Source organism: Juglans microcarpa x Juglans regia, chromosome 1D (genome assembly GCF_004785595.1).
Source record: "Juglans microcarpa x Juglans regia isolate MS1-56 chromosome 1D, Jm3101_v1.0, whole genome shotgun sequence".
Taxonomy (NCBI): Eukaryota; Viridiplantae; Streptophyta; class Magnoliopsida; order Fagales; family Juglandaceae; genus Juglans; species Juglans microcarpa x Juglans regia.
In genome coordinates this window covers 42,675,086-42,695,910 of record NC_054594.1, presented here as the reverse complement: position 1 = coordinate 42,695,910, position 20,825 = coordinate 42,675,086, and the positions used below count along the sequence as shown (strand labels likewise).

Sequence of the window (20,825 nt, the reverse complement as noted above, 5' to 3'; positions counted from 1 at the left end):
TATTGTGTATAACGCAGTTTCAGGTAGAGGGTACGTGCAGATCAAGACATGAATGTATAAAGTACTATAATTTGCTTACTAAAAAGCATAAAGATCTCAATTCGATCATGTCATTGAAACCCATGCATGCATGCTGCTTCTTAATTAATTCATGATAGCTAAACAGCCATGCCAGTAAGAATTATCGTTTAAAAAAAAAAAAAAAAACCGAAAAAGAAAAACTAAAATGTAAGAATTTACAGGAGGTGGGATGATTAGGTGATGACTAATGGACCTGGTCTGACCACACAACGTCAATAATTAACCAAGTGAACTTTCAAGGACTACCAACTTCATGTGCAATGCCTCCTCACGTTTAAGACATAAAATAAGTAGCAGTTGGGTCACCATACTTCCCCCTGGCCCATTAATTGCTTCCCACCAATTATGGCGGTACATCATTTTGCTGCTTAATTCGCTAATTCCCACGTTACTAATCGATCTCTAGCTACATTTTTTTTAATATAAAATAAATGTGCATTTTTATTTTTCATTTATGAATTCACATCGGTTGCTAGCTGTAATATAAATTATGAAACTAAAGGTGATAAAAATTCATGATTAAAACATTAACATTTCTTAAAATCAATTCCTACCTCTTAAGTTTTTTAAACAAAGCGCATATCCCTTAGAGAGAAGAAAAAAAAAAAAAAAAAAATAGTAGATTTCAAATTTCGGCCAAATAAGCAATTAGAATTACATTTTTGAAGTCTTACAACCAAATGAACCTTTCTTCCTCCTCCCTTTCATATTTTCTCATCTCACATTATCCCTTAGTTCTATTTGTTTTGTTTTTTTTTTTTTTTTTTTTTTTTTTTGGAAAAAAAAAGTACCCTAAGAGTTCAGATTCCTAAGGTGAAAAATTAGCCAAAAAAATAAAAGAAAAATTCCCCACCCTAATTTCCTGACTAAACCCCACTAGATCAAATGCCTAAAATCAGGCCCACTACGATGATGGATCAAGTAATCATCACCACCACCGTTTGATACGCCGAAAATTGAACCTCGACTAAGAAATTGTTGTTGTTGAGTTCTATGCACCTCCTTCTGCCTCCTCAGCTCCAAGACCTTCCTGTGTGAGTTGGAGTGCTTCGCCGACACAAAAGTTGGACTCGCGACGGGTCGGTACTCTGGCACTAGCCGACCCGACTTATAACGGACCCCACAAGCGTTACAAAGGGTCTTCGGGCCCATGGGCCCAGTCCGCCACTGTGGAGTCTTTTCGGCGGCACAGTGCAAACATTTCCGGCCCGAAGAGTCTGACTCGTTTTGTTTGCTCTCTCTTTTCTTAGACGGTGTCGTCTTCGTGGTTGCAGATGATGGTTTTTCGATTGGAGTGTCGACCTCGGACAGGGTGGTAAGGTGGAGGAGGCGTGTGGACCAGTCGCAAGGGGCGGCACGTGATCTCTTGCTACGGGCCTTGCCAGGCAGTGGAGTTTCGGGTTGGAAAAAGGGGACATTTCGGGTAGGAAGCGTTTCGGAGGAGGAGGACGATTCGGGTGTATTAGGTTTCGTGGCGGTGGCGGTGGTGGGCCCAGTGAGAAAGTGGAGGCCTTGTTGGACCGAGAACGAGTCCTCCACGAAGTTCGACAACCATTCCAGCTCGGCCAGGTCGTCGTACTGTAACAAGACACCCCCAAACAAACAATGAATCCATGAAATTCGAACAGAAAACAATTTCATACACTTCACGGATAAAACTGAATTTTGCTCGAACCAAATTCACGGAAGGAGCGTGAAAATATTATGCTCGATTTTTTTATTTTTTATTTTTTTCAAAAAGAAAAGCAGTTACGGGGAGGAAATTTTATAAAGTAACGCGCCCGTAGTACTTTTTTTAAGATGAATATTAGCTGGAAATCTTTTTGCAGAATGATGCTGTAATTTAATCGAATGAATGGGCTGAAGTGATTATGAAATTGTAGAGAGGACTAACGAACATGTGCAAAATTCCGAAATAATAGAAATTCCTTCTCAAGGATGAGAAAGCTCTTTTTGTTTAACTCAACATTACGATAGCGCTAAAATTGCGTAGAAATAATCCAATTTGTCATATCACGTGAAAAGAGAAATTACCGGAACGAAGAGGTCGCCGGTGAACTGAGAGTCGCCGAAGCTCCGGGAGCCAAAGATGCCGGATAACTGAGCTCCGTTGCCCGAATTGCAGCTGTCGACAGCGGTTACGGTCGAAGAATCGTTAGAATTTCCGGCGACATTCTCAAAGAAACCGTCGGTCATAACGGCGTCTTCGTTCGAAAAGTCTAGGAGGTCGTCAACGGTGAAGTTCTCTCCTGGCTTCTGTTTTTCCGGCGACAATGGACCGGCACCGGCGCCAAAGCAATCTCCCATAAATAGCTCCGGTAGTTCCATCTCTGTGCGTATTGGTATATACGAGAGAGTGGTGCTTTCTAGAGAGAGAGATAAAAATTGCAGCGTTTAGAGAGGTTGTGTCTGAGACAGATGGAGTGAGGGCGAAGGTAGTGTGGGGGGGGTTTTTGAGGAGTGAAGACGAGGGCAATACTGTAAATGTGATCAAATTGGAGCATCTTCTTACATGTAGCAGAGAGATGTACGAATTTGCTAATAAATCATGGGAAGTGACTTGCAAGCTCTGTAAAGTTAAGTTCTCCTTCTGTTTATTAGTTTAACTATCTATACTCTTTCTTCCTCGTAACAAAATAATAATAATAATTAATTAATATTAATATTAATTATTACTATTATAGCATCACTCTTCTTTATACTCATTTACCTTTTTGTAAAATATAAATAATTTTAAAAAATATATTTAAAGAATTAAAAAAATAAATAAAATAATCCTAAAAGACTAACATAAAATTAAAAATAAACTAAAATTTTAAAAAATAATAGAATAATTTTTTTAGTAAGACTTGATAATAAATAGAGTAGTAATAAATAACAAAAATCTTAATGGGAAATGAAATGTCAGCTTGTCAATTTTGTATTCTCGACACGTATAACATTTAAGACATGACAGATTAGACTGCTAAAAACTTAAAGAAAGACAGACAAGAAGGTTAAATTATGAGTTTCTTAATTATGATCTAACGATGAAATCTGTGCAAATTTGATAACTCAAACGAGTTTTTTGCAAAAACGCTTAAAACCAGAAAATTAGTCTACAATTGATTCGAGAGTATTAAATTCTTATTGTTTCTTTTTTTGGAAACTAAAATATTCAAAAATATTATTTTAGACGTCTAGGTAGATATTCTTCATTTAAAAATTAATAATAATAAAGATTTTTCATCCTCAGTTTATAATAACTCATGCATGGTTTTGTAGTTTGTACGTTGGATGTTCAAAATTCAACCCCATTAGAATCGCTCTCTCCCAGGTTTTGTCGCCGGATTCCTCTGCTTACCCCTACTAATTTTTTTTATTCCCCGTCCAGGATTGTGCTTGCAATATATATTTAAGGCTGTTATTATATTGCCTGCCCACGTTTAAGCACGATGATTATACCTCAATTTAGTCCGAATTTATTTTCACAATTTCTTTTTAACTCATTACATCTCATTTTATCTAATCATTACAATTTTTTTAAATTCTCACACAAAATAAATTAAATAATTTAATTTTTTTAAATTTTAAAATAAAAATAATTTTAAAAATATATATTCTAATAATATTTTATTTTATTTTTATTTTTAATTCTAATTCTAATTCATTTCATTTTATTGACGAAAACAATTAAAGCCTTAATAAAAAATAACGGCCATGATGTAATCCACGTGGTCTCTTAGGATGATTTTTCACTTCTTATGCCGACCTTACCTGCCACATAAGATAAAGCGTAACGTTACAAACCACTTCCAGTGTTTGGTAAAAAAGTTGATAAAAATTTTGTATATCTCAGAGAGTCGGTTCGAGTCCTTTTTTTTTTTTTTTTTAATAGTAGAAGGGATAAGGTCTGCCTGGTGGCTGCAGTTCATTTTAATTTTTAACTGTAATGTCAACTTTTCTTATTGATCATTTAATTATTAATTTAAATTCAAATCAATTAAATAATTCATATCCCTTTTTTATTTATATATTTGTGTTCTTTTACTTTACTTCTTGCTTGCTTGCTTTCGGTGGGGTCGAGTAGCACGTGACAAAGCTGGAGGTGGTGTCAGCGATGCATGTGAGAGTCCTTAAGCTTTGGTCCGAAAGCCAACCCATTACCCCTAGAGCTTGTCAATTCCACGTGGCTGGAATCTATTGAACGCTTAGCCATTTTCTTTCCTTTGGTGCACCCTTCACACGTGCGTTGTGCCTAGCGTGTCTAACGCCAACGTGATAGCACGTGCAGGGAAGTCACGAGGATGGCACGCCCCGCACTTTCCTATCACCCTGCAATGCCACTGCCACATGCGCGCCTTTAATTAAGGGCTTCCTTAATTAGGATTAAAATTATAAACTTCTATATAGAATGCTACGAAATTGTTTTATTTGGAGAATGATATAGTCTCATATGCGTGGACGGTGGAATCTCCCATACGGTCTTTGGCTTTTGCATATTGAATGATTAAACTTTTTTTTATTGTTATTATTGAAGAAACTGAAACGATAAATAATATATTTTGCTACTCCTTGCTATTGATTCCAAAACTTCCTTGGATTTATTTTTATTGCGCCGGGGGGGGGGGGGGGGGGGGGGGGATACTTTGGGCCCGGCCCAGATCAAGATCCAACAAGAATTCGGGTCCAGATCAAAAGTTAAATATTGAGGTAGAAAAATAAAAAGAATAATAAGAGATCAACATTTACTTTTTTTTATTTTTTCCTTTCTTTTTTAATAAGGATAGGTTCCGGGCAAAGATAGACATATATATTGAAGAAAGAAATGTTATTCTTCATCTCCACACCACACATCAATATGTGATTTATCATTTTTATCTAAACACATATTTATACATTAATACATGAGTTTTTAAATAGAATGACAAATCACATGTTAGTATGTGATGTAGAGGATGATGAATATAATTTTTCTTTACCAAAAGTTGCTAAAAGAACAAGTACTTCATCATCTTCTTTGATGGCATGGAAAAGAAAAATACGATTGGGGATACAAAGGGAGAATACCAGTGGTGAAATCTTAACATGCCAAACCTTAAAATAAAACCAAACATGCCATCAATATCAAAAAGTTCTCTCTATAACGACAAGCAGTTTAGCTGAAGTGATTAAGGTGTGGGATTGGGGTAGTTTCTATGTTGAATCATACCAATACAGGCGTGCACTTTATCAGAGACAGTTGCCTCATCAATGTAGACTAGCCCAATATAGAACTTGACTCAAAATAATTGCAACGAGTAATTCTATATACCATGCTATTATATCATAATATCGATGTGGTATTTATCAACAACCATTAGACCAATTCTAATTTTTTTAAGAAATTATGTTCAAACATTGATAAGAAATACCGTATCTGTATACTGAGATAGAAGTAGGATCATTGAGAATCTATCATTCTCAAATTTCAAAATGGAGAGAGAAATCCACCATTTGTCCATTTCCAGACATCAACAAATTTCAAGAGAGTTCCAACAAAACTACAAGCCACATTTGGTCTTGTTAGTCCAGTCTTTTGATAAAATCTTCCAGTTTGGAAGTTTCAACAAATGTAAAGAAACAATGAGACCTATACATGTGAATAAAAAACATTCAGAACGGGAACCTAAGTGCAAAAGTTTCAAAAGATGGATTTCATGGCTCAACTGTCGTCACTTGTTGCCACTCCCCATCCACCGCTTCCCTCCACAGTGTCACGTTGTTGTTTCCATCAGCCACAGCCAATAAGTTTCCTGTCAGCGACCAGGAGACCCTCCAGACTGGAGTCTTAAAATCATTCAAAACCTTGCCTTCCCACTGATCCCCCTCCTTGGCCACAGTCCATATAATGACTCTGCCATCTTCCGAGGCACTAGCAATTGTAGATTTTGGAAGCCCTAAGTTGGGTGCCCATGCAACATCACGGACCCAATCTGTGTGCATCTGAAGAGCTGGAAAGCAATCCATCTTCCAATTCCCATCATAGAGCTTCCACACCTTCACAGTATTATCACAACCACCAGAACAGAGCTTCTGAACAGGATCAAGCAGGCCGGAACCAACAAGAGCACCGGGCGCAGTTGAGGGAGCCCATGAGACAGAAGTTACGCCAAGTGGGTGAGCTTGGTCGATTCTTGATGTGTCCCAACCACCATTTGGTTTTGCAGTGAAAACCGAGATATTTCCATCAGAGGAGCCACATGCTAGGCAAAGACCCAGTTCATGAGGAGCCCAAGCAATAGAATTGACAGATGACTTGTGGTCACTAAAGACATGAGCTTGAATCCACTCATTCTGATTACCCTCCTTCCATATAATTACACGCCCATCATAAGAACATGAAGCGAGTAAGGACCCAAATTTTGGGTGAGCCCAGGCCACCTGCCAAACAGGTCCTTGGTGGCCAGTTAAGGTTGCAAGATGTTGAGAGGCTGAATTGCTCACCCCAGTGATCTTAATTGAAAGGTCTGACGAGGCAGTGGCAACACGCTTTCCATAGTAGTCCATAGCCAAATCGTGCACCACATCTTGATGACCAGTTTCAATCTTTTGTGAAGGCATCTTTCTATGATTATCCAATGCTTCAAAACAAAAAGGTCAATGAATTTAAAACCTATCCATCCTTAAACTGGTTTGCACACAAATTCAAATCTTCCTAAAAAGATTGAATTAAATAACTCAACGTTTGATTGCAAAGTACAAGAAAAAAGCAAAGCAAAAAAGCTTAAAATCTGCGTTTTCCACTGTTTTAGGCCTCCTTTGGTTACACAGAGCAGATGAGATGAGATGAGATAAAAGTTGAAAGTTGAATAAAATATTGTTGGAATAAAATATTTTAATATTATTTTTATTTTGAGATTTGAAAAAGTTAAATTTTTTATTATATTTTGTATGATAAAGTTGTAATGATTAAATGATATGAGATTGTTTGGTTCGTGTAACCAAACCAGGCTTAATTTCGATATCAACGGGCAAAAATCGTAAACAATCCAATACCTGCATTATTTTCATGTTATCCATTATTTCAGGCTGCCAAATTATAGAAATGCGAATCTAAACATCACAGGCTAGGTATGAGCTCGACTAAACGACCGAAAAAGAAAATGGGGGCACAGATAACAACGCACCAAACATAAGGTTAGGGAAAATTGGGGAGGAGGAGGGAGAGAGAGAGAGAGAGGATATATATTATATATACGAATCAAGGGGTTAGAAAATGAGAAATATGAGTGTGATCTAAAAAAAGTCGTTCACGGGTAAGTCAACTCCCCCATGAACTGCATCTTCCCATCTGAAAATTTTGAAACGGACGACGCACCGTCATTTTTCAAAATTTACCCTTGGTACACAGCCTAATACCTACTGATTAAACAATGAAGAAAACGTTCCTGATTCCACATTCCAGAACCTCCCCCAAGCACCCGACCCCAAACAAGGACAATAAGATGCAGATTAATTTCTATTTTCTTCAATTTTACAAAGCGAACAAAACAAAAAAAACAACTGCCGCTGATGATTATTGAGTTCGAAATGAGAGGCATTACCTGATCCAGGAGTAAGACGAGGAAAACCGATTGTTCAGGTATCGCAGAGAAAGTAATCAGGAATGTTTGGGTGTGATGTAACTATCGCAGAGAGACTGAGAGAGGAGGTCTGAGCTTTAAAAATAAAGGACTGGACTAAAGGCCCAGTGCTCGTCTTTTTTATGAGATTGGGATTTACCAAGAAAAATAAATGATACGATACGAGGCACGATCCACGATTCGGCTTCCTGGGCCATCGTCCATTTCTGAAGAGGTGAAGGAACAGGAAAGCGTATTCGAAAATGAGTTAAGATAAATTATAAATAATAATAAAATTTATAAATAATAATGAGATAAATTAAAATGTATTGTGAATACAAACTGGGCCTAAAGTTCACAATAAATAGTACAAAATCCAGAGCAACCTACCCGATTCGTTTCTAAATGGGAATGTAGATGATTAATTTTTCATTCACTATAAATGGTGCAGTATTAGCCTAAATGCCAACATAAAGAGGGTTATTAATCTAGGAGTAATACTAGTTACAACTTTCAAATTGATAAGTTTCATATAAATTTTTTGTAAAAAAATGGATTTTCACGAATAAATAATAGTCTTTTTTAAGTGAGATCAACTTTTTTGTAAAAATTTATATCTATTTAAAACTTATCTATTTGAAATTTGTACGAATCGTTTTTATTCTTTTAGATAAACACATTGATATAATATCAATGATGTGTTTATCATTTATTTGAATCTGTAGTACTATTTATGTTCGCACAACTGCAATAATTTATTAAATTTTCAGATTCCAAACCGGAATCTAATAAAATAATCTACTAAATACTCTTAAACATGAGTTGGTTGAAATTTCAATTCAGATGCACGCGACGATGAGGTGGTGCTCCATTTAATGGTGAACGAACAAAAGGTACAACACAACAACATAAACAAAAGAGTCGGTCAATTATTGAAGAGTCTTGCTAGCGCCAGTGATTCAACAGATTTTTACCGCGAGCTGCAAAATGTATTTTTATATTTTTTATTTTGTTCGAGAAATTTTTTTAAAATATTTTTAAATATTTTTTAAAAAAAATGATAAAATCATTAAAAACACTTCCTTAACAAATAAATAAAAATAATAATCGGTATCTTTCGTCTGAATGCATCATTTCCCTGTGTTGAAACTGCCAAAATTGAGAAAACGTGTCACGCTTTTATTAATTATAAATTGGTGTCTATGGTCCAACTGCTGTAATCACAACCATTGACTATGATTTTAAAAATGTCTACTTATATAGCATTGGCATTGGTTAGAAGTCAAAATTTGGCAAACTTGTTTTGGTTAAAAGTCAAAGTAATTAAAATATAACTCCAAAATAAACCAAAATAATAATATAATATAATATTTTTAATAATAGATTTTTAATACATTTTTTTTCATATTTTGCTTCTACATTAAACATATGTTAATTACTGATTTATAAATTATTAAATAATTATTTAACATATGATTTGTGTGATCATTATAATGCAAAGAATCAAAAGTTTGAAAATTAAATATGGATTTTATCTGTAAACAGTGAATAATCAAGTTTGGACTTCCCTTTCTATTTACTATAGCTCACAATTTCACCTAAAAGACTTTAACTAGTTCAATGCACCTCATGTAAGTAAAATTTAGGTATATTTTGCACTTCATTGATATTTAGTTAGTTCAATGTCAATATTCGGAAATGTTTAGATAGTGAGTCGAGATGTAAGTTGAAAGTTGAATAAAATATTATTAAAATAATTTTTTTTAATAATATTATTATTTTAATATTCAAAAATGTTAAATTTTTTATTATGTTTTGTGCAAAAACTTAAAAATTGTTTTTATTATTTTTGAAATGAGTTGAACAATTGTTAAAAAAAGAAATACAGTTTCAAATTTTAAATGCAGCTTGCATCGGACCCAAAAGTTTTTTTTTTAATTATTATTATTATTATTATTATTTTTACTGCAATAATATCTGGATACGGAATACGCATCCGTATTTGTCCTTCTTTCAGCAGGTACTATATTATCATCCACCCCAAGAAAAAATAAATAAAGCATTGTACTTTAATTTTTTAAATTTATTTTTTTGAAGAGTCAAGTGTGCTATTTTACTATTTAGGATAACATGTGTTATTATTATTTTTTTTTCCTAATAGCCTCTATTTAAGGGGAGTATCTTGAAATCTTCCACTGATATTTTTTTACTCTTTATTTATTTTTTATTTTTTATTTTTCCTGATATCCAAGCAAACACATAAGGCACGATAAGGCCTGCTGACCCCTTCATGTCCCTACAGAGAGCATCACTCACCCACCATCTCATCACTCCCATTTCTTTTATGTCACATGTCAATCTCAGTGTCGTGTCATGTATGTGGGTACATATGTTACGACTATATACCGATGGCAGTGCTATGATGACGTCGGAATTATATACATATATTTTTATTTTTATTAACTGTCGAGGAAATATTTAATTACTTATTATTTTTATTATTATATAATGAGCTTTTAAAATCGAGGGAGGACGCATGCAAAAACCTAATCATGGTGTCCTCTGTATCCCACGCAAACTCTCCGCTCTCCCCCCAAATTGCTTTTGTAATTTTTTAAGCTCCTGATTCACCCACTATCTTTCTCAAATGCCCCTACTTTTACACCGAATTACCTCCTCTCAAATTGCTTTCGTTTCACAGCACTGCCCTCTGAACGGAGGACATCCCCTGTGTCATCTTTTTATAAAAATGAGTAATCCTCAAGTTTAACAAAGAAGAATTAGATTAAATAATAAAAAATTCGTTAAAAAAGTTTCGATTAAAATATATAAACTATTTTTTATTAACCATTTTAGATAGAAATATTCAAAAGTGTCATAAAATGTGAAGAGAAAGAGACGAGGGTTAAATTTGTGATCTCACTGAGGTTGCGGGAAACACCGTTTTCAAGTTCAGACTTCAGAGTTCAGAGTCCGAGACTGCCCGCAAGGGCACTTTCGTCACGACTGCATCCCCACCACTTTTGTAAAAATAATAATAATAAAAAAAAAAAAAAGGAAAAGGAAAAAGTACAGTAGAGAGTGAAGACCTCTGAGCGGAAAGTGACGAACCAATGAAAACTCAGGGCCAGGGAGCAAACGCAACACCACCAACAACAAAGAACGCGAATGAAACCAAAAGCAAATCAGAGCACAAAAGCTTTTCCTCTGTCTTCAGGCTAGGTCTCACTCTTTCCGATTATTGTCAACTTCCCCCCATTCCCACCTCTTCTTTTGTTTCCTTTTGCTTCCGAAAGCAACAGATCACATGCTTCACAACATCTTCCACTAGTTTCACCCTAAGACAGAAGATAGAGAAGAAGGGAAAGATATCCCATTTTCGGGAGTGTAATGCCTTTGATTTGTGCTATGTTTTTTTGTTTCTTTTCGTGAAACCTTAGGAAAATGTTTCAGGGGTAGCAGAGGAATATTTGGGGACCATGAAAATTGGTCAAACTGTGTCGTTTTGGCTGGTTTCGAGGCCGTAAAAAGGGTGAAATCGGCAAGAATATTTGGTTTCAGAGCAAGTTTGGATCTTCTGGGAAAACCTCTATTTTGGGCTTGTTTTTTTTTCTTTTTTCTTTTTTTTTTTTACAGTTTCCGAGTTGGTAACTTGGTGGTTGGGACTCGTTCTGAGGATTAGCTGAGTTGGATCTTGGTCGAGTTGTTGGATGGGTGAAAGAGCTTAGCTTTAAATCACGGGGAAACATCTGGTGCGAAACGTTTCGTGGTGTTTTTGTTTTCGGTATTTTGTGAAACACTTCTTACTCAGGTGCTTCGAATGTTTTCGCGATAATTCGTTAGGTTCAAGCTCTGATCTCGAAAGATTTATGTTTTCTTGTGTTTGGGGCTGTCTCTTATTGAGAAAACACGGGTTGCTGCGTTCTAGTTAAGGATATATATTGGTGTCCCTTTGACGATTTATCTTATCATTTCGTTTTTCAATCTCAGTATTGCAGACAGATTGTATTACTTCAAGACGTGGACACAAAATTAGAAAATGCATAACTTCTCATGAGACTTCCGTCTGTCTCTCTTATTGCCCTGGAGCTCTGGCAAGTGCTTGGAGTTGTCATTAAGGAAGATAAGCCACTTGGCTCTGTTTAGCTTTTTGTGGGTCACTTGAGTTTGAAGTTAGATTTCCATTTGTGGCTAATTTTGCTGCTTTGAAGCTCTAGGAAGTGCTCGAGATAATCGATAAGGAAGTGAATTTACTTGGGATTTCTTTCTTTTTTTGTTGGGTACTTATAGCTGAAGTGCGAGTTAAATTTGTGGTTGCTGTTGTTGGTTTGAATCTCTTTGAAGTGTTGGAGATTGTGCTTAGGGAGGAGCTAATTGGTTTTGGTTCAGTTTTTTATCAATAAGTTTCGTTTATCTGATTGGAGATGGCAATGTCCTGCAAGGATGGTAAACCAGGGATAGACAACGGCAAGTATGTCCGGTACACACCTGAGCAGGTTGAAGCACTCGAGAGGCTCTATCACGACTGCCCGAAGCCAAGTTCGATTCGCCGCCAGCAGCTTATCCGCGAGTGTCCAATTCTCTCGAATATCGAGCCCAAACAGATCAAGGTCTGGTTCCAGAACAGAAGGTATGGAGGTTTGCGGGTGTACATTACGTATGTGCGGTCTTTGTTTGTTGCTAGTGAAACGATGACATGAGAGCCCCGCCATGGACTCTCCCCTCACTATGACTGACAAATGAACTTCTAGTGAAACAATGACTGATAAAATTAGTAGAATGTGAAAATGTTGAATTTTTTATGTCTTATACTTGAGCTGTATGATGAAAAATTCGCAATGTAATTGAAACGCTTTTTCTTCACCTACATTTATTTTTTCGGTTTCCAGATAGTTACCCTGCCATGCTTTTAATAACAATTTATTTCATTCATGTCTTCAGATGCAGAGAGAAGCAGAGGAAAGAGGCTTCGCGGCTTCAAGCTGTGAATAGGAAGCTGACGGCCATGAACAAACTTTTGATGGAGGAAAATGATAGGTTGCAGAAGCAGGTCTCACATCTGGTGTATGAGAATGGTTACTTCCGCCAACATACCCAGAATGTAAGAAATTATGAAGTTTACTAACTACTCTCTCTCTCTCTCATCACAGCACCTTTGTGTTTTTTCCCCTACGATCGGTCGCAACTGAAAGAACCTGGATATTTTATTATCACTATCATCGCTGTTATTATCTAATAAATTGTGTGGAAACTGAGATTGGAGGTTGACTTTTCTTTTAGACGACGCTTGCAACCAAAGACACAAGTTGTGAATCGGTGGTGACGAGTGGTCAACACCATTTGACACCTCAGCATCCGCCGAGGGATGCTAGTCCTGCAGGGTTAGTGAGAATATGGTTGTTTAGTCATTTTCATTCATTGTGCTGTGTGACCACCTTGTTCTTGGCGCTAGTGGCTGATTAATGCATGCTTGTATTTTTTCCCAGGCTTTTGTCCATTGCAGAAGAGACTTTAGCAGAGTTTCTTTCAAAGGCCACTGGAACTGCTGTGGAGTGGGTCCAAATGCCTGGAATGAAGGTATCTTTTTACACGTTTTTTTCTTAAAGTTTTCTTATTTAAATGATAGTTCTTTCCCGATGCACATGGAATAAATAATATTTACTCAGATAATTAAATTACAAACCTTGGTATTTATTGTGCTCTTAGTGCTAGACCTCTAATTCTGATGACATATTTTTCCTGGTTTATTGGGGAAACATTACAGTAAAAAAGGTTGCTGCTGTTCAATTCTGTGTTTTAGATGCTACAAATTGCTTGGTCGAACAACTAGTTCTAATCTTTCTTTGTGCTCAGCCTGGTCCGGATTCCATTGGAATCGTTGCTATTTCTCATGGTTGCACTGGAGTGGCAGCACGAGCCTGCGGCCTAGTGGGTCTAGAACCTACAAGGGTAGGTGCTTTTTCGTTTTACTCCCTTAAATACTCTGCTCCTATTTTGAGCAGTTAAGATAATCTTGTTTACTTAATTACTTATGCTTTTCAGGTTGCAGAAATCCTCAAGGATCGGCCTTCGTGGTTCCGCGATTGCCGAGCTGTGGATGTTCTGAATGTGCTGCCCACAGCAAATGGTGGAACCATCGAGCTGCTTTACATGCAGGTAACACTAGTTATTGTATCCTTATAGTGTCTGTTGGAGCAGTTTACTTACTTTATCAATCATCTTATTTATTAATGATGTAGCTCTATGCGCCAACTACATTGGCGCCTGCTCGTGATTTCTGGTTGCTACGTTATACTTCTGTTTTAGAAGATGGCAGCCTTGTGGTACGTGGTCTCAAAGTAACTGGGCTTATGATTCTTCATGGAATTGAATATCCTAGTCGATTGACTTGGTTTACACAAGCGCATATATGTTCATACACACGAAGTCATCCTTATTGTTTCAACTTTCGAATGGTGTGCAGGTCTGTGAGAGGTCACTTAAAAATACCCAAAATGGTCCAAGCATGCCGCCTGTGCAGCATTTTGTGAGAGCAGAAATGCTGCCTAGCGGGTATCTCATACGACCTTGTGAGGGTGGTGGTTCAATCATACACGTTGTTGATCATATCGATTTGGAGGTACAAAACCAGCCCATACTGTATTCGATAATCATTGGTTGCTTGCTTTGGTTTTTGGAATATTTGTTTAGATGAAGTTTAACTTCTACTTGCTTCTCTTATTAAATAGCCATGGAGTGTACCAGAAGTATTACGCCCACTGTATGAATCCTCAACTGTGCTTGCACAAAAGACGACTATGGCGGTAAGATTAGCTTTCTACTTATGTCATGGTACAAAGTGTGACTTTTACTACTACTGCCTGGGACAAATAGAACCATCACGGAAAACTTCTTATTTACTTGAGAAAGGGTTAATTGTAAACTATAAAGGGGAGAGTTTTTATATTCCATATGGTCTTTCTCATTTTCATACAGGCTCTACGCCAGCTGAGGCAGATAGCTCATGAGGTTTCTCGGTCTAACGTTACAGGCTGGGGCAGGCGACCTGCAGCTCTCAGAGCACTTAGCCAGAGGCTGAGCAGGTTAACATATTCTTATCATTTGACATGACTCTACATTCCATTAATATTCTGCTGCTGTTCTAAATCCAATAGATGTTTTCTGGCAGGGGTTTTAATGAGGCACTTAATGGGTTTACTGATGAGGGGTGGTCGATGATGGGAAATGATGGCATGGATGATGTTACTATTCTTGTGAACTCATCTCCTGAGAAGCTGATGGGTTTAAATCTTCCTTTTGCTAATGGTTTTCCAGCTGTCAGTAATGCTGTCTTGTGTGCTAAAGCATCAATGCTATTGCAGGTCAGGGTGCTGATTGCTTGTGATATTTCTTTCCCAATTGCCTGTGGAAATAAATACCTGGAGATAAAAATGTTATAGCAGTTTTTTAGTTAATTATGCTATTTGATTGTATTAATTGTTCAGGTGAGTGGCCTTTCAAATGTACAAGCACTGTCCCATTCTTGTGGGTAGAATTTTTTAACACAAGACAATCAAAACCTCTTTTACTTTTTCCATGTTGTGCTTACCGATTCCTCACTATAGAATAAATCCACAACTGTATGATTATGTTTTAGTCAACAATACTTGATTGTTTTTAAGTATCTCTGAAGCATGTAATGTTAAGTATTACAGAAAACTTATTATGTGGTTGAAAATATTTTGGACCTGAATTTTGCAAATTATTCTTATTTTGATCCTGTACTTATTGTTTCTTTTTCAGAATGTCCCTCCTGCGATTCTTCTTAGATTCCTGCGAGAGCACAGATCTGAATGGGCAGACAACAATATTGATGCTTATTCGGCTGCAGCTATTAAAATTGGTCCCTGTGGCTTACCAGGTTCTCGAGTTGGAGGCTTTGGGGGCCAAGTTATACTTCCACTGGCTCACACCATGGAGCATGAAGAGGTGAGCAATAACTTTTTTTTTTTATAAGTAGGTGAGCAATAACTCTCAAATCTGTCTTTAATGTATTCGTATCTGTTTGTTGTTGGTATTATTTTTACAAGTCATTGTTATTAGTCTTGTTATTCATGCATCTGATACTTATTTCTTTGTATTCAAGTTCTTGGAAGTCATCAAGTTGGAAGGTGTAGGCCCTACTCCTGAAGACGCCATAATGCCTAGAGAGATGTTTCTATTGCAAGTAAGTAATTTTTCTCTTTATTTCTTGTCTTATGCTCCACTATTATGTCTTGTCCGATTTAAACTTTTGAAGTCATACATTGTGTTCGCATTTAGCTTAGCCTGGATTGCCTTGGCTTTGTTTTATAAAATTTCCAAATGTTTGGATTAAGTTATGTGACAAAGGAGTGTATAACGAACCGATTTTGGAATTTGAATTGAGATGATAATTTTTTGGGTTGGCCAAGGCTGAAAAACCGACCTATCGGTGCGGTTCTCGCCCAAAACCAACTGCCCATTTTGAGCAGCCCAAATTGACCGAACCGACCGAAGGGAGGATGGCTAACTGGTCGGTTAAACGGAGCAGCTTGTGGGACTGCCGGTATGCGGTTCTGGGCCACCGGTGGAATGCCGGTTTGTGGGGAGAGAGAGGGATTAGGGCTTCACCCTAGCCAAAACGACGCCGTTTGGTTTATTAAACTAAATGGCGTTGTTTTAGTTAATTTTTTTTTCTTACTCATATTAATGAAACGACACTATTTAACTTTAGTTAAACGATGTCATTTTATATAGGAATAAAATAAAAAAATAAATATATAATCGGTTGGTTCACCGGTTTGCATAGGGTTCAAACTGGGAACCGAACAAACCGATTTCGGTTTTCTCCACCGGTTTCCAGCATCCAGCTGCCGGTTCTGGTCAATTCCAGCCGGTTTTATCGGTTTCTGTCCACCCCTAGGGTTGGCAACTTTCTCAGAGTTCAATACCCATTCTCCTTGTTATCTGGTTAAATTGTAGTTTTATTATTTTTGAAAGCTATATTTTCTCTTATAGGTTGTTTGCTTTTATCTCGTGGCCTATTTGTGCAAATTGCATTTCCTTCTGTTATAAGAGGAACCACTAGTTTTGTAATAACCACACTGTCGTATATCAGTGTTCTTCAATTAATCAAAATCATATCTTCTCTCTCCTTTTCCTTATCTTAAAGTTCCAAGTGAACAAAACCAGGCTGCCCGTCTAATCTGGTGCCTTAGCAACTGCTATGGGAATAAAGTAGCTGGCTTCCTTTACCCATTTTGGTGCACATGTTGACAACTGAGCATATGGAATTAAATGGTATCAACATAGACGGTTGAATTGGTCTAGGAAGTTGATATAGTGCACAAACCATCTTGTTGTTGTCTTATCTGTTTTTTTTTTTTCTCACACTGTTCTCATTCCTGTTATATTTTTTTAATTTACTTGTCTTTTCTTTTCTGTTTTAATAGCTTTGTAGTGGAATGGATGAGAATGCTGTTGGAACCTGTGCGGAGCTGATCTTTGCTCCAATTGATGCTTCTTTTGCTGACGATGCACCTCTTCTGCCTTCTGGTTTTCGCATCATCCCTCTTGATTCTGGGAAGGTTAGCTTCAAATCCCATGTACCGTGTTTTGCAAGTTCTCTCTTACCACATTCTGTTAGTTTCTTAACTGATGCACCCTAAAATACTGTAGGAAGCCTCTAGTCCAAACCGCACACTGGACCTTGCCTCTGCTCTTGAAATTGGGCAAGCTGGTAATAGAGCGTCTACCGATTACTCTGCTAATTCTGGCTCCGTGAGATCTGTGATGACAATAGCATTTGAATTTGCATTTGAGAGCCACATGCAAGACCATGTAGCATCCATGGCTCGTCAATACGTCCGCAGCATTATATCATCAGTTCAGAGGGTGGCATTAGCACTCTCTCCCTCTCATTTGAGTTCACAGGCAGGCCTTCGGCCACCATTGGGTACTCCTGAAGCTCAGACCCTTGCTCGTTGGATCTGCCAGAGTTACAGGTGCAGAAGTTATAATTTTCAAATGTATTCAAGTGACTGTTTTGCTGTGCTGTCCTTAAATTGGCCTGTCTTAGATTAAGGGTTAATGAATCACTTCACTCTTTTTTTTTTTATAAGGAAATGAATCACTTCACACTTAGATATTGGAAGAGCCACGTGTTGTAATTTTGGCTAATCATCATGATGTATGAGAATGTGCTACTAAGGTAAATAGAACATTTGTATGACCATTTCCAGATGTTTTATTTGAGGCATGATTGCCAGCGTGTCACACATCCAAAGTAGCTGAAGGAGCAGATTATGACTTTGAAGTAGTAGCGCATTCTAAACTTAAAAGAGTATTGGCCATCTGAAATGACTCCCTAACTGATCCAGCACATGAGAGCTCTGGAACCGCGTAGACTCCGATACTTGATGGTCGATTAGCTAATGTGAGCAACACCACATAATGGTGGCAGGGTGATGGCAGGTTGTTAGCGGATGTGAGATCTTGCATCCTGCCATCAGACTAGGCAGCATAGGTCTATTGGGTTCAGAGAGTCATTTTTCCATCATCCATCAATGATTACCACTCCAAGCTCTATTGGAAATCTATTTTCCTATCTGATCCTGACCTCACCAATGCCAGAAACCCACCACCTTCGGTCTGGTTTGAAAGGCGATTATTTTGCCTAGACTAAAACATTTGACCTTTTAAGAATCAATCTCCTCTTAGTGCTGTTTGCGTGTGACACCTTTTTTTTTTTCCTTTCCCACGAAATAGGAGTGAGAGGAGCATTGTTAACATTCGTCCTTTGCATTTCTGGTTCAATCTGTCAGAACAAGAGCATCACCAAATTTGATCTCATTTTAAAAACTTTGATTATTAACTGTTAGCATGAGATTCCCTGTCTTACTGGTAGCTAATGAAGACATGCTCAATGCTTGATCTCATCTTACACTTGACAGTATGACACAGCATGACATTTTTTTTTACTTTTTCTTCTGGATTAGTTGTTTTATTTGAAAATTTTTACCAATAAAAAAAAGTTGTTTGTTTTTTTTTTTGGAAACTTTTGAAAGGGAATCAGTTTTATGTATTCCATGGTCAGAATAGTTGTGTTGCTCTTTCTAATTTTGCAGGTGCTATATGGGTGTGGAGCTACTCAAATCTGGCAATGAAGGGAGTGAATCCATCCTCAAAACCCTGTGGCATCACTCAGATGCTATAATGTGCTGCTCTTTGAAGGTGTGCATGAAAACTACTTTGCTAAGATCCCACCCCCTCTCTCCCAACATGAGAATGCTCAAAGTCCTTGATAATTATCTCTCAAACTAAAACAAAGGAGTGTAGAGTACGAATAGCCAAATCAAATGCCTAATCTGTAAAAAGAGATTATTTTCTGATAACCATGCCAAATCAAACTTTTATTTCTATGCTTAGAATGTGAGGTTGAACAATTATTCATGAACTGTCTTATGTATATTGCCCTCATAATTTTTGAAGATATGAATTCCAATCCATATGTGTGCAGATTTCATTAAAGTTCAATTATTGAGTTTTTACCAATAAAATCTGACGTCCACTTTATTCAGGCATTGCCCCTTTTTACGTTTGCGAACCAGGCAGGGCTTGACATGCTTGAGACCACCTTGGTTGCACTGCAAGACATAACTCTGGAAAAGATATTCGATGATCATGGTCGAAAAATGCTCTGCTCAGAGTTCCCACAGATAATGCAACAGGTCTGGCAAAATCATCCGAAATCTGTATCTTTCTCATTTGATTTCATGTTCTTAGTAATTGAAACCAAACGTACATATGCTTAAGGGGAGCTAGCATAGGGTCTTGATGGAGTCATTGTGAAGTATAGAAGCCCTCAGCAGTACCAGTTAATAAGAGTTGTGATATGTTTCTTTACTCGTAATGAGGTCATTTTTGTGCTGCATAAGGCAATACTTAAAAGACTTCTAATAAACTTATTTGATAAGATCGGGATTAGTTGATTGATTTTTAACCTATGTTTTACTTTTCTCCTTTCGGTAGGGCTTTGCATGTCTACAGGGTGGTATCTGTCTCTCAAGCATGGGCCGACCTGCCTCCTATGAGAGAGCAGTGGCTTGGAAGGTGCTGAATGAAGAAGAGAATGCTCATTGCATCTGCTTTATGTTTGTGAATTGGTCTTTTGTATGACATTAACATATCGGAGGCCAGATCAAATGAACTATGGAATTTCCAAAATCTTTATGTTCTATTGGCTTGTTAGTCTTTTTGCTAAAAAACCTTGTCACTGATCAAGACTGGGTGTGATTCCCCGCTTTAGTTTGTACCCTGAAAGTGATGCATGTTCCTTTGTATTTTATTGCTTTAATCAGTCAATTGATTTTAAGGAGGCACTCACTCAAATGCAACATATTCTTCTAGGGGCTGGACTGTCCCAAGGTCCCACACCCAGGTTTGGGTTGGTACTAAGTTAAGTAGTAGAGCAGAAGAAAGTCAAGTCTAGGGATGAATTTTGGCATTCGTGTTGTAATCTCATTTGAACAGGCAGCATCGAAGGTGGGTTGGAAGGTATCCCAAGTATCCAACACCTAAAAATTGGTCATGTTTCCCGAACCAGACCAAACTGAAGCTGCTGAGGACCAAGCCGGGCTGACCTTTGATTTATTGAATTTGACCATGCTACGTGTTGTGCTTTCTTGTACCTTGTACAAATCACATGATGTAACTAGCGAATTTATTCTGATCTCCCTAGTCCCAAGTACGAACTTATCATTTATCAATGCTTGGAGTTCATTGAGGGCATCCTAGCAACGATCTATTCTTTTCAAATTAAACTCTCTCCCTTCTCTCTAAAACTTTCTCCACAAATACGGCTAGAGGGGGTGGGCTCCCCTCCCTCCCTCCCTCCTCTTTCCTCCCTCCCTTCTATTATGTGTTGTGTTTTGTTTTGTGTGTTTTCAAGCGAAATAAGAGAGAAACATAGTTCTGGGTCTTCCCGCCGCTCACAGGCTAGCACGCGCCCCGTCATGGTGTTGCCCAGCCGTCGATCTTCAAGACCACCGAATGCAGAACCAAACGGAGCGGCAAGTAGCCCGCTTGCGTGGGTTGATGTTCCTGCGTTGTTCGGCGCTTGGCTTTCACGCACTATCGGGGAGCCTTCTGCCAACGCCACGT

At 37.6% G+C, this 20,825-nt stretch overlaps 3 protein-coding genes across 3 annotated transcripts; 1 reads left to right on the top strand and 2 right to left on the bottom strand.

The window, feature by feature from the left end:
• Positions 1–866: 866 nt before the first annotated feature.
• On the bottom strand, positions 867–2,530 carry LOC121260354 (GATA transcription factor 9-like). The gene is made up of 2 exons (XM_041162194.1): positions 2,116–2,530; positions 867–1,659 (listed from the first exon to the last, which is right to left on the bottom strand). Exons 1-2 carry the CDS (start codon positions 2,407–2,409, stop codon positions 958–960), a joined length of 996 nt encoding a protein of 331 aa, XP_041018128.1. The 5' UTR covers positions 2,410–2,530; the 3' UTR covers positions 867–957.
• Positions 2,531–5,538: 3,008 nt separating this feature from the next.
• LOC121260559 (protein transport protein SEC13 homolog B-like) lies at positions 5,539–7,786 on the bottom strand. The gene is made up of 2 exons (XM_041162493.1): positions 7,647–7,786; positions 5,539–6,683 (listed from the first exon to the last, which is right to left on the bottom strand). The coding sequence occupies exon 2, from the start codon at positions 6,661–6,663 to the stop codon at positions 5,758–5,760; it is 906 nt and encodes a 301-aa protein (XP_041018427.1). The 5' UTR covers positions 6,664–6,683; positions 7,647–7,786; the 3' UTR covers positions 5,539–5,757.
• A 3,001-nt stretch (positions 7,787–10,787) lies between these two features.
• LOC121258082 (homeobox-leucine zipper protein ATHB-15) lies at positions 10,788–20,005 on the top strand. The gene is made up of 18 exons (XM_041159433.1): positions 10,788–12,294; positions 12,606–12,765; positions 12,945–13,045; positions 13,151–13,241; positions 13,518–13,613; positions 13,707–13,820; positions 13,904–13,987; positions 14,128–14,283; positions 14,393–14,467; positions 14,640–14,746; positions 14,833–15,025; positions 15,447–15,632; positions 15,790–15,870; positions 17,117–17,251; positions 17,343–17,668; positions 18,791–18,896; positions 19,244–19,393; positions 19,695–20,005. The coding sequence occupies exons 1-18, from the start codon at positions 12,089–12,091 to the stop codon at positions 19,839–19,841; spliced, it is 2,514 nt and encodes an 837-aa protein (XP_041015367.1). The 5' UTR covers positions 10,788–12,088; the 3' UTR covers positions 19,842–20,005.
• The last annotated feature ends 820 nt before the right edge of the window (positions 20,006–20,825 follow it).